Here is a 13,159-nt window from a genome sequence, read left to right on the forward strand (position 1 = left end):
TATATTGAAAAGTACACAAATATATTGAAATACTTAAATTGTAAAATTCCTAACCTCAATTTTTCATTAGGCCACTTAGTATTGAAATACTGAAATTGAATTTATTATGTTCTCACTAAATATAACCGGTCCAATATATGGCTTGAGCTAAATTCCTAACCTCAAATTTTCTTTAGGCCACTTTGTACTACATTTTAATAGTATTCATATTCACTTGTAAATGAAAGGTTTTAGATTCAATTTTTGCCAAAAATGAATTTGAACCACATTATTGCTAGTCTATTGTGAGGTCATATTCACCGTTGATTTTATGATGGAACCTCAACTTTCTTCATAGTATTAGAGCAGGTTGTCCAACCTGTGAAGCCAAACAGCCACATAGGCTCCACGTCACCATGTCCTGTTGTCCACGTGTTCGGCATGAAGAATCGCCACACATGAGAGAGTGTGTTGAGAATGAGTCCCACATTGATGAGAGGAGGGATCTTGCATGAGCTTATAAGTAAATTGAGCTACTCCCAATATACTAATTGATTTTATGATGGAATCTCAATTTTTTTCATGATAGATAATATTTTTTTGTCAAGGAAAAAAAAAAATTTCACTAGAGAAGAAAATATTAAGTCAATACACTCACAACGATCCAGAAAAATGAGGTCAATATACCCACGTGTAGGAAGAGAAAGTAAAAAATCGAATCTTTTCTGCTGCAAACGCTGCCTTTTGGTGGGCGGGGTATTTTAGTCAGAGTATAAAAACCATCGTATTGGTTAATCTTTTCCAATTTTTAATTTTTTTTTTGGTATAAACCTCTGCAATTAAACCCTAAAACGAGAGACGCTCACACACACAGAGATACTCAAACTACAAAACCACCGTCTGCCGTTCGCCACTCCTCACCATCGGCCGTTGTCGCCGCCGCTAACCTCATATCACGTAAGTTTCCTTTCTTCTTATTCCTGAGCAATTCTACTCTTCTTCTCCGTTTAACTTCTATTTGATCTCAGCCGCCGCCACCATGGCCCAATTGAAGTCCATGTCCGCCTGCTCCGCCGCCAATCTCACTTTTCACGCTCCCAAAAGAGGTACATTTTCACTTTCCTGTAGCGAGGCTGATTAAATTCAAGAACAAAATTTAAATTTTTCTGGATTTAGACAATTTGAGGAGAAATGAGCAGTACCCAGATACTTAAATGCTTAAATTTTGATGGAGAAATAGTTGGATTACAATTTGGTGCTGTATTGTGATATCAATGTGTATAATTTGTTTTTGTTGCATGAGCAGAATCATATACATTTCATGGCAGAGTTTGTTGTCCGGGGAGGTTATCTTCGTTTCAAGAGGTAGCTATACCGATATCTATAATGCATTGTGCACATCAATTTTCCCTCTCCTTATAATATACGGTAGTTACTAATTTGCAGTTCTCTCGTTTGCTAATTGGGGTTGTTCTAAATCTGTTTCTGCAGTTGGGGGCAAGAAAGAGTGAGTTTCAGGGGACTGCATTTGCAGTTACAAGTGGCAATGGAAGTGTAAGAGCTCATAACAAGCAAGGTGCGGTTGCCTAATCAGAGGTTCTTTCACATGGACGTTAGATAGTTAGAGAGATAAATGAACTATTGAGATGCCTATATATCATATTTAATTTTCTAAGTTCTCACTCATTCATTCGTTCTGTAATGTATTCAGTGTTAGATGCCAATCTGATAGTTACCTTCATTTGTACGCAGCTGTTAGAGCAGCGCTACCCACTTACAGTGAGACAGAAGTATCCGGATCCACGAAGGAAAGAGGGTTGCGTGGCAAATTGAATAAGGTTGTCCTGGCCTATAGTGGTGGCTTAGACACATCAGTCATTGTTCCGTGGTTAAGGTATGCCCCATGTTTTTCCTTCCCCAAAAAGGCCTTCAAGTGCTTATGTCTCATGAGAGTATTAAACTCGTTATGTTTGGATTCAAATATTGAAAGTTCTAGACTTTTGTTGAGGAACAATAACTTTCATGCATTAGAGGCATGATTTGCACCCATATCAAGATTCCAATCGGTTTTGAGATACTTTGATTGTTGTATTGTCATACTCTGTGACAGAATCGTTGAGATAATTTCTTTGGACTGCAACTGATAAGGACCAAACATAACTACGTCTGATTAAAGATTACTGGAATTCCAGTTCTAGTTCTCCTGTGTGCTGCATGCATCCTCATTTATGTATTCCAGGCACCATTTCCCTAACTCAATGCTAATGCATATTGATGCATTCTACACTGTTGATATACGTTCTTTCAATTCTGATTGTTAACTTTGTCGTTATTGTTTGATACTTTTTTACTTGCAGGGAGAACTATGGTTGTGATGTTGTTTGCTTCACGGCCGATGTTGGTCAAGTAAGTTAGAAGTAGCAACATCTACTTCAAAGTCAAAAGTTTCTTGTTTCATGCTATGTACTTTAAGATAGTCATTATTGGTTTGACTTGCGTGGTTGCTACCTTATTCCAAATCATTAGGGTATAAAAGAATTGGATGGTCTGGAAAAGAAGGCCAAGGCCAGTGGGGCTTCTCAGTTAGTAGTGCAGGATCTAAAGGAAGAGTTTGTAAAGGACTACATATTCCCTTGCTTGCGGGCAGGTGCAATATATGAGAGGAAATACTTGCTGGGGACTTCAATGGCCCGCCCTGTTATTGCTAAGGTGATCTCTCAGTTTGATCTCCGGAATGCTCTGTTAGTTATAAATTCATTACCTCTGTAGATTGATACATCCACAGTCAAGACAAATGTAAAGAAAAAGATACTACCTTTTCAATTTCTTGTGAAATGCTTATGCTCTTCTGAGGTATATTCTCTCCGGTTGGTTTCTGATAGATCTGCGTATAGCTCCTTAGCAGCTCAATCCGCGGTGAAGAAATAAGGAGACATTTCTATATCGAAATATCAGTTGAAAAAATCATAGGCAAATTTGAGAATTTTGACCACGTCAATGTCATGATAAATCTATTACTGTTCTCATTAGACCAAATAATATAACTGTTACTTCATACAATGACATTTTTTGGGGACAAATTTCATACAAATGATGAAACAGGCCATGGTTGATGTTGCGAAAGAAGTTGGAGCTGATGCTGTAGCTCATGGATGCACCGGGAAAGGAAATGATCAGGCATGCCTTCCAATTCAAAGCGTTTAATATTACAACAACTCATGTACTCCTTCTGACACAATCTCTCTTGTCTGTTTAGGTTCGCTTTGAGCTGACATTTTTCGCTCTCAATCCCAAACTAAATGTTGTGGCTCCTTGGAGGGAATGGGATATTACAGGCCGAGAAGATGCTATTGAATACGCTAAGAAACATAATGTGCCTGTCCCAGTGACAAAGAAATCCATATACAGCAGAGACGGCAATTTATGGCACCTTAGTCATGAGGTAAAGTCTTACAACTCTCTTTTTTGTCTGGAAAATTGCCAACTTTTCATATGAAATCTTTCTGATTGAGCTCTAAAATTATCTCTTGCCGTTTGTCTTCATGATGATGGAATCAAAGGGTGACATTTTGGAGGACCCGGAGAATGAGCCTAAGAAGGATATGTTCATGTTAACAGTCGATCCAGAAGATGCACCAAATGAACCTGAGTGAGTTCCACCTGATATGTGTTTTAGCTAGTACTGTGTACGCTGAGTACATTTCTAACCCATGCTCTCGTTTCCTATAGGTATGTAGAAATCGGAATTGTTTCAGGAATTCCAGTTTCAGTCAATGGGAAAGAGCTTTCACCAGCCTCTCTACTCGATCATCTAAATCAGATTGGTGGAAAACATGGAATTGGCCGTGTGGACATGGTTGAAAACCGGCTAGTTGGCATGAAGAGCCGTGGAGTCTATGAAACTCCCGGAGGCACCATCCTCTTCGCTGCTGCACGAGAGCTTGAGTCTTTAACACTGGACCGAGAAACAATGCAAGTTAAAGACTCGTTAGCCCTCAAGTACGCGGAGCTGGTATACGCAGGCAGGTGGTTTGACCCACTTCGCGAGTCATTGGATTCGTTCATGGAGGAAATCTCGAAAACAACCACCGGATCAGTAACTCTGAAGTTGTACAAGGGTTCGGTCACTGTGACGAGCCGGAAGAGCCCATACAGCCTGTACAGGCAGGACATCTCGTCGTTCGAGAGCGGGGATATCTATGATCAAGCTGATGCTGCTGGGTTCATTAGGCTGTATGGCCTTCCCATTAGGGTGCGAGCAATGCTCGACGCTTGAAGGGCGAATCTTCAATGGCTAAGTTTTTGTTTGTAATGTTATGTTAGCCAGTTGTTTTAAACAAGAATTTAATCGTGATTCAACTTCTAATTGTTTCTTTTAATAAACAGAAAGCGAGTAATTATATAATGGCCTTAATCGTGTTTTAAACAAGAATTTTGCTTATTTGTTAAATTTCACAAATGGAATTTATTATAAATTTGTAATAAAAATAAAACTAGGAGACATCAAGGTTCTAAAAGGGATTAATCAGGCGGAGGGTATGAGCCTAGCATGTGGTCATCTAGACAGAGAGTTAGATCGTTTATTTATTTATTTTAGATTTTAATTGAATTTATTATTCTACTTACATTAAAAAATACATAAATGTATTGGAATATAAATTGCAAATAGAATGACATATAATATAAAGTACGAGAATATATTCAAAACATGCAGAACGAGCATGTAATTACTTTTCATCCAAGTCTAACAAGTCTCATACAATAGCCACTCAATACTATAGTTTGATGGTATTCCTCTTCACTTGGAAGTGAGAGATCTTAGCTTCAAACCTCATCGATGGCGAATTCGATATCAAATTAGGCTGCCTATTGTGTGGTCTAGCTAAACTCTCCATTCCTTAGTATAAAAATATCGATGTACTAAAAAAAAAAGTCTCATGCAATTTAATGAAAAAATAAAATATAAGTTATCTATTATTTGTTTAAGTAAAAGTCGTGACCTAGATGGACACTTTGGTAGGTCTAAGAGTCATTTTGTTATTTTTTAAATGTCAAAGAATTAATTGTGGAGGTGGTTAGCCACCTAGCCCCTAGGCAGTGCTACGTGGAGACTTTTAGAACACTAGAAGGCATAAATCAGACAACAAAAAGTATATAACTCACAATTTTATGAATCTCAATTGTTGAATTGATTAAAATCAAACGTTCAAGTCACTTAATCAAATATTGACTACACACTAAATTACCATTAGCAACATATTGATCAAATATCATTGTGACTATTATAAATGTACATGGTCGTGTAATTTCTTATTTCATCTATTTTTAAAAAAAATTAAGAAATTATTTTTGGCATTCTAAAAATCTTATTTTGCACTATAGACTTTCTATAATCAGAAAGAAAAATACAATTGTAAAAAGCGCAAAATAAAAATTTTGAAATGCTAATAACAGTTTCAAAAAATAATTGTTCAAATTTAACTTCCTTCTTTTGGTAAACTTGTTCATAATATTAACATACTTTTTAGCATATTCTTACAATATCCTTAAAAAAATAAAATATTAACAAAAAGGTATAAAATTACCATTAAAATTTCAATAGCAGTGGGCGTGTGGGGAACGATCTCACGGTATCTATTAATCTGTTGAACGAAGTTAAGAACTTGGCCCGCGCAGCTGTGGGCCCCACATACGTGGCAGCCTACTGCGCTCCCGCTCTAAACTCTCATAACTCGCTTTCCCGGTCTCAGCGGCTCAGCTCCACTCACAGTCACAGTCTACAGGGTCTCAATACTTCTACCTCTCCCTCCCTCTGCCATGATCGTACCGCGTCGTTTAGCCTCCACCGCCAGCTTGACCGCCGCGCCACCGCTGTACCGGCTTCTGAAACTCGCTCTCAGCCGATTCTTCACCGCCGCCGCGGCTCAGCCGCACTTCGATCACGACTACTACTATGCCCACCGAGACGACCGCGGGCCGCGCCTCGGTCAACTTCCGGTGGCCGGCACGGAGGGCTCGGTTCCTGTACGAGGAGTGCAGTGGGCCTTCATAGGCAGTCCGATCGCGAAGAAACACGTGTACGCCGAGAGGCTGTCGAAGCTTCTAGAAGTTCCTCACATTTCCATGGCCGGCCTCGTCCGCCAAGACCTCAACCCTCGTTCTTCGCTTTACAAGCAGGTCTCCTTTCTTCGCACTCTCTCAATTTTTGCTTTCTACTATGAAAAATAGCTTCTTTAATTTCAATTTTTTTTTTCCATTTAATTTCTGAAAAATGGAATTCTTTGGATTTAATATGTAATGTAATCTGCTTTTGTTTTCTGTTTAATTGATTGTTTTGAATTGTGAAATGTGTGAATTAGATTGCGAATGCTGTGAATCGAGGGGAGCTTGTTCCGGAAGAAATCATATTCGGGTTGTTATCGAAGAGATTGGAAGATGGGTATTGCAGAGGAGAAAGTGGATTTATACTGGATGGACTTCCTCGTTCTCGGATTCAAGCCGTAAGTATTTCGCTACCGAAGATTTAGTTTTCATATGAATGACATTGTATGGATTTGTTAAATTATTAGGAAGACAAGTGTGGTCATCAAATCTAAGGCCTTTTATGGTGTTAATTCTGCATAATGTTTGGACTTGTGATCGTTGTTGTCAGGAAATTCTTTCCGAACTTGTCGAGATTGATCTAGTTGTGAATTTCAAATGCACAGAGCGTTGCTTGGCGGAACACGAAAGAGGTAGTATCTAATTTTGTTGCCTTGAATGTCATGATTTGATTTGAACAACCGCTACCTTGGTACGAATTTTGAAATCCTCCACTGCTTATGCAGAGGGTGCCTGGAGGGAGAAACTTCAAATCTTTGCTGAGCAGGTAGTCCTCAAGTCTCAGTTCTCCTCGGCTAGTATACCAGTCGTAAATATTTTCTGTCCCAGTAGAGATTTAGGACTGCGAAGGATCACCAATTTCCGATGCTGAGAAATTCTTGAAGTCAAAACTCAGAATTTTTTTAAGATACGTTATTTATTTTGCTGGTTCCTCTTGGTGAGCTACCGGAAGTTACATTATGTGTTGCAGGGTTCTTTGTTGTTCAGTGCCCCTGCCCATAACTCTATACTACGCCACGTCTATTTTTTCTAAGGAAAAAGCGGGTTCTGAGTTTTCCTTCTTTCGTTGAAGACTTGCTATGCCCTCTTATTTTTTGTGCATTGTTTCCAATTTCTTGTTTCATTCATTTTAGAGTGGTCTTTAAAGTGACAGAAAATGACGAGCTTTAATGTAATGCCGGGGAAATATGTTTTTGGATTACTATCGTATTACTGCCATAATACTTTGCTTACATGATTATTTAAAAAGTAGAAACGGAGATGACGTTTTGTTAACATTTCCTGTTTTCTGTGTACTCAGAGTAAGCTGCTGGAAGATTACTACAAGAAACGGGATAAGCTTCTTGACTTTCAAGTGAGTAGTGCACCCGGGGAGACTTGGAAGGGGCTGTTGGCTTCGTTACATCTACGCTCCTCCCTGTTGTAGAATCTCAGCCATGAATTCTGACTCTGTTGTATATAAGAACCGTGCAAATTGCCGAGGCCGGCTGAACCTTCGGTACGAGTATAGCTTTGTTTGTATAGCAAGCAAACCAATCAACTTCTGTATTTTTTCTTCTTATTAGGTGAAGAATCAGTGTTCAACAAGAAGTATGAGTGAATGGTTTTTTGTTAATAAAGCGTAAACAATTGCAAAAAGAATACGTCTGTAAAATGGGGCTCGGCCCATGTGATAGACAACAGGCAAGAACTTTTTATGCTTATTTTTGGCTACGCAAATTACATTTTGATCTTATTTTGCCTTCTGTAACTCAAAAATCACGTTTGAAGCTCAAATTTCATTTCATTTTGACATATGGACTCAGTGTTGTTCTTGAAACTTATAGGTCGTCTTCTCAAATATGTGGGATTCACCATCCAATAATACCATGCCACATTGATATAAATTTGATTATAAATCTTTGTTACACGTTGATATTCAACAAAAAAAGAATATTAAGTTTAAAAGAAATTGAAGAGATGAAAACAAAATAAATTAGCCTGACGCATCCAAATCAAACCCACATGAGAAATTAACATATCTAAGGCAATGTAGAGCAAATTTTAAGTTTTATAAAGACGACTTTCGAGTTTCAAGGAGCAAAATGAAATCAAAATCGAGTTCTAAGGAGCAAAATGAAGGAAACATTGAGTTTTAGAAAGTAAAGTGACGACTTTTAAATTACAAAGAGTAAAATGAAATTAAAATCGAGTTTCAAAAGATGTAGCTAAAAATAAGCCAACTTTTTACCTATTGAGAACCTTGGCCCACTTTTCTCAAACACTTTTGTCATGAAAAGCACCTACTTACCAAACAATCACAACTATTTAATCGAGGAAATGAAAATTTTGTGTCTTTGCAGATTAAAACGATAGATTTTATTTAAAGGTGAGATAAACAGTGGTATCATGTCCAATTTCAAACCATATGATTAATTTGCTAAATGCACATCTTCAACCTTTTATTTTGTCATGTAAAATATTGGAGGCAACTAAAAGACAATAGATGATTATTTTTAAATATTTTGTTGAATTTGACAGGTAACTTAGAAGAAAGTGTCACGATTGTAGTACAAAGCCAAATCACAATCACGACGAAAATTACAAATGCATTAATCGTTATGAAGTTCTTTATAGCGAGATATCATGAGCCTTATAAGTGGGCAACTTCAATTGGTGGCGGTATTTAAGGGTTTACAACTATTGGTTACATTAGAACTTTGTTATTGTGGGTTATATAGGCTTGGGTGGGTTTCTCTTCAATATTGCAATGTGATTAGTTTTCTTCTAGATTTATATTATCTTGAAATGGTTGACTTTGTATAGTATTTCTAACTGATATGTATTAGTAAAACCGTATAATGTAATTTCGTGCAATTAGTTTTCTTCCTATTTAGTTAGAGTTGAACAATGACTGCTATGATAAGAATACAATTACACATGCCCTTTATGCAAAGGGATTCCCATTTTTTCTAAAAAATTGGGACTAGATGTGGGGCCCACTGCACATCGAACTTGAACGATACGAATTGTCTAGTTTGTAAGTCTTGATTCATAGATCACCCTTGTGAAAATTCAATTCAATCCAAAATCATTTGACTATTTAATTATCAAGATAAAATTTCATTGTTTCTTATATAACAAAATATTCGTTAATTTTTTTAAACCCAATTATGTCTTAAATATTTCTAATTTGGCTAATATTTTGCAAGGATTATGTATGAGGTGCAAGTGCAACTTGAAAAATAGACAGTTCTGATCGTTAAAATTCGATATTGTGTGGACCCCACAACTAATCCCTATTTTTATTAAAAAAATAGTGATTCATTCCTTTAAAGGCTTCCTACAATCACAATCATTCTAAAATTTTCTTTTGATATATAATTAAAACTTGTCAAATAAATTATCGTTTCTTATAAAATAAATATAAAAAAAATAATTAATTTAGTTGTGCCGTATGAGAGGAGTTTCGAACTCTGGACGCATGGATGGAAACCCAACACTCTATCCAATATTATACCATATGCTTTTGTTTTTGTTGCAAGGTTTTAGTGTTGATTTAAGAACACTTTAAACGTTGGGTTAGTACTGCAAAAACTGCTTTAACTACTTTTAGTTAGATTAATGTACGAAGCCGAAAATCTTGTCCCCGAGATTTCAGAACATCAACATAATAACAGATTAACCATGAAATTAAGCACGCATGCGATCTAATATCCTAGAAAAGTTACCATTTTATCAGTTTGTTAATTGTTTTTTGTTGTTAACCAAGAAATAAATAAATAAATAATACTGTTTAATTCTTGTTCAATTAGTTGGTTCTTTGTCCATGGCTAAACAAGAAGAGGTCCTATATGTTCTTGTGTAAGATGGGTTAAGTTTAATTAATCTGATAAAAAAGAGTGATTAAGGATTAAAATTAGGGTTTTTGTAGAGGATTAATCTGATATATTCTTGCACATCCTATGTTTTTTGTCTTCAAATAATTCTTCGTAAATGTATGTTGAAGCACAAATTTTCCATCGCGAAAACAAATCTTCAGTATGTTTTTCATTACTTTTAAAAAATCCTGTACTAGTCATTACTTAAAGTGCAAGAAAAAAAGGGACTAAACTTCAGTGGATGTGTTGATCAACCGTCGCAGTTTCTGCGGAAAATGCATCAAACCTAAAGAACTTGATGTCAAGAGGTCCGACCTTTCTAGTGAGTTCGTGTTCGGAGTCACTACTGCTGCTGCACAAATGGAAGGTGTAAGTTAATTGTGGAACATAAAAACTTATTCACAGTTATCAACTTAACCATTTACATGTGGAAGGCATAGTCTCAGAAAACTAGGACTAAGAACTGAAGTTCTTCTGCAACTCTACACAACTGAAAGTAAGGCTCGCTCGATGGGGCTTGAGTTTTTTGTAAACTTGCGTATTTAGTGAGAGAGTAGGGACCTTAGTTTTATACTGTATACAATGGATTTCAATAAGGATCCCTCCCATTAAGTGATCCTTATCTTTATCACTGTGAAACACTTATGCCTTATACCAGCTAGAAGAATTCAAGTTTATCGAGAATGTATCTAACTTGAAACTTTAAGAAATACAACTTCTGATAAGGCCACCACAAGTGTCAATCCTAATCTCCTTATCATTCCGAACGTCTTTGATCAAATCACTAAGTGTTTGCTATCATATATAACTTACAGAGAGATCTGCAAAAGAAGCAGGAAGAGGACCAAGTGTTTGGGACTACAGCGCTTAGAAATTCCCCGGTTTATATATATACCAGCTGTTAAGACATATTATAATGCATGCATGGAATGAGAAACTCGAGCCCAGTAGTGCTATATGCGTTCAGAGCTGCGGCTTGCATATAGTCGGTATCCCATAAGCGTAAGATCATATCCTCTATAGACATGACTTCACTTTAGAGGAAATAACATATAATTGATTTGCTTACCAAAGTGGTCTTACTAAAAGTAAATAAGCAACATGTTCGATCCGTTTGATAGGGTTAGCTGCTTTTTTTTTATCTTGCTTTTCTTTTTTTAGTTTCTGTTGGTAGTACCACATCAGTGAGGAAAGTCAACAATGGTGACTTTAAATATGATTACCCTACTCTAATTAATACCGAGACATTTTATGGTAAAACTCTACACTTGACACATTGGACAGGTGGTAAAGTTGGGGACATTTTATGCTACAACTCTACACTTGATGAATTAGACATGTGGTAAAGTTGGGGACAGTATCGGTGTCGTTGGTGTGAGGCTCCCCTGGCCCATCAAGCTAAAAAATTTCAACAGTTTCATATGCTCATTCTGTTTTGTTTACATTTAGAACGGATTGCAGACCACACGAACATGTTTACAGCCATCGATTCATACAAAGTGATACAAGGTGATAATTAAGTTTCTCTCGTCTTCGGCATAAGATTTGACCAAAAATATTTCTAATTATAGGATGAGGTGAAGGCTCCAAGGAGCTTGGAGTTGATTCTCACAAATTTCCCCTCTCTTGACCCAGATTCTCCTAATAAGTAATCATAATCTTACCTAGATTTATTGTCCGCTAATAAGCAGTTTCATGGAAGCTGCATGTTTATGTTTAATCTCTGCTAAAATTTTTGCTCTGTTCGAAATTTACAATGTTTAGACGGAACCTTGAGTGGTGGAGTAAACTAACAGGACATCGATCACTACAACAACTTCATCGACGAACTAATAAAAAATGGTAAACAATCTGTTCAAAAAAATTCATTACACTACGACATTATCTTATTATATTATTATAGATAAGTTTGTTGAATCTGTATATCCAGAATTCCGTAGGTTTCTTTGAAACCTAATGAGAATTTCAGTTGAATTTTGTTTACATTTGTACTAATTTGTACCACATTGACCACGGCAATATAAAAACAGTGCTTTATATACGAAGTCACTTGTGCACTGTTCGCCGAGCTAAGTCACTCTAGCTTGTAACCCAAGTGGGGGCACCAAGGTGGTGGGACACCGGTTCGACTCATTTGACAGGACCTGCTGTTGCAATTTGCTGGCTCGCCTGTTCCAAGTTGAGAGTTGGGCCCTGTGGTTCGGGCTTAAGCTTGGGCCATGTGGTCCTTAGAGCGGAGGGCAATGCGTGAGGCTGGTTTCACAGAGCAGCGAAAATCTCCCGCTCTCAACAGTGGAAGGATGACGTGTCGGTGCACCACTAGCCTAGATTGTCTCATGGGTTGAAATCAGTTGAACCATCACCTTCTCCACATTCTTTTTGTATTTTGTTAGGTTTTTTTTTTATACGAGCTGAACACACCACATTTTTTTCGCTCATGCTTTAGTTGTTAAGCTTTACAGAGAGAAATTTCAGTTTACCCGCTCTCAACAGTGGAAGGATGACGTGTCGGTGCACCACTAGCCTAGATTGTCTCATGGGTTGAAATCAGTTGAACCATCACCTTCTCCACATTCTTTTTGTATTTTGTTAGGTTTTTTTTTTATACGAGCTGAACACACCACATTTTTTTCGCTCATGCTTTAGTTGTTAAGCTTTACAGAGAGAAATATTTCAGTTTACCCGCTCTCAACAGTGGAAGGATGACGTGTCGGTGCACCACTAGCCTAGATTGTCTCATGGGTTGAAATCAGTTGAACCATCACCTTCTCCACATTCTTTTTGTATTTTGTTAGGTTTTTTTTTTATACGAGCTGAACACACCACATTTTTTTCGCTCATGCTTTAGTTGTTAAGCTTTACAGAGAGAAATATTTCAGTTTACCCGCTCTCAACAGTGGAAGGATGACGTGTCGGTGCACCACTAGCCCAGATTGTCTCATGGTTTGAAATCAGTTGAACCATCACCTTCTCCACATTCTTTTTGTATTTTGTTAGGTTTTTTTTTTATACGAGCTGAACACACCACATTTTTTTCGCTCATGCTTTAGTTGTTAAGCTTTACAGAGAGAAATTTCAGTTTAATAAAGTTTTATAGAGAAATTTCAGGTCAAAAACAGACAGCGAATTTTTGAACTAAAATGGATACTTGTTTTCTGCATGGTTATTCTTTTTGTATAGCCAGTTGAACCGCTGAACACACCACATTTTTTTTAGCT

The 13,159-nt window shown here is 37.1% G+C and overlaps 2 protein-coding genes across 2 annotated transcripts; both read left to right on the forward strand.

The window, feature by feature from the left end:
- Positions 1 to 860: 860 nt before the first annotated feature.
- LOC137709692 (argininosuccinate synthase, chloroplastic-like) lies at positions 861 to 4,405 on the forward strand. Its single transcript, XM_068448675.1, has 11 exons — positions 861 to 936; positions 1,008 to 1,085; positions 1,286 to 1,344; positions 1,471 to 1,555; positions 1,732 to 1,873; positions 2,337 to 2,385; positions 2,506 to 2,688; positions 3,082 to 3,156; positions 3,236 to 3,421; positions 3,540 to 3,628; positions 3,709 to 4,405. The coding sequence occupies exons 2-11, from the start codon at positions 1,019 to 1,021 to the stop codon at positions 4,253 to 4,255; spliced, it is 1,482 nt and encodes a 493-aa protein (XP_068304776.1). The 5' UTR covers positions 861 to 936; positions 1,008 to 1,018; the 3' UTR covers positions 4,256 to 4,405.
- A 1,247-nt stretch (positions 4,406 to 5,652) lies between these two features.
- LOC137711555 (probable adenylate kinase 7, mitochondrial) lies at positions 5,653 to 7,822 on the forward strand. Its single transcript, XM_068450804.1, has 5 exons — positions 5,653 to 6,156; positions 6,339 to 6,479; positions 6,632 to 6,713; positions 6,807 to 6,847; positions 7,382 to 7,822. The coding sequence occupies exons 1-5, from the start codon at positions 5,797 to 5,799 to the stop codon at positions 7,505 to 7,507; spliced, it is 750 nt and encodes a 249-aa protein (XP_068306905.1). The 5' UTR covers positions 5,653 to 5,796; the 3' UTR covers positions 7,508 to 7,822.
- Positions 7,823 to 13,159: the final 5,337 nt, after the last annotated feature.

The sequence above is a fragment of the Pyrus communis genome, chromosome 12 (genome assembly GCF_963583255.1).
Source record: "Pyrus communis chromosome 12, drPyrComm1.1, whole genome shotgun sequence".
Classification (NCBI taxonomy): Eukaryota; Viridiplantae; Streptophyta; class Magnoliopsida; order Rosales; family Rosaceae; genus Pyrus; species Pyrus communis.

Excerpts from the sequence above, each read along its gene's own strand:
- LOC137709692 (XM_068448675.1), top strand. The coding sequence starts at position 1,019 with ATGGCCCAATTGAAGTCCATGTCCGCCTGCTCCGCCGCCAATCTCACT. Across the intron at positions 1,086-1,285 it reads TTTTCACGCTCCCAAAAGAG|AATCATATACATTTCATGGC; the intron begins GTACATTTTCAC and ends TTGCATGAGCAG. Across the intron at positions 1,874-2,336 it reads GTCATTGTTCCGTGGTTAAG|GGAGAACTATGGTTGTGATG; the intron begins GTATGCCCCATG and ends TTTTACTTGCAG.
- LOC137711555 (XM_068450804.1), top strand. The coding sequence starts at position 5,797 with ATGATCGTACCGCGTCGTTTAGCCTCCACCGCCAGCTTGACCGCCGCG. Across the intron at positions 6,157-6,338 it reads GTTCTTCGCTTTACAAGCAG|ATTGCGAATGCTGTGAATCG; the intron begins GTCTCCTTTCTT and ends TGTGTGAATTAG. Across the intron at positions 6,848-7,381 it reads TTCAAATCTTTGCTGAGCAG|AGTAAGCTGCTGGAAGATTA; the intron begins GTAGTCCTCAAG and ends CTGTGTACTCAG.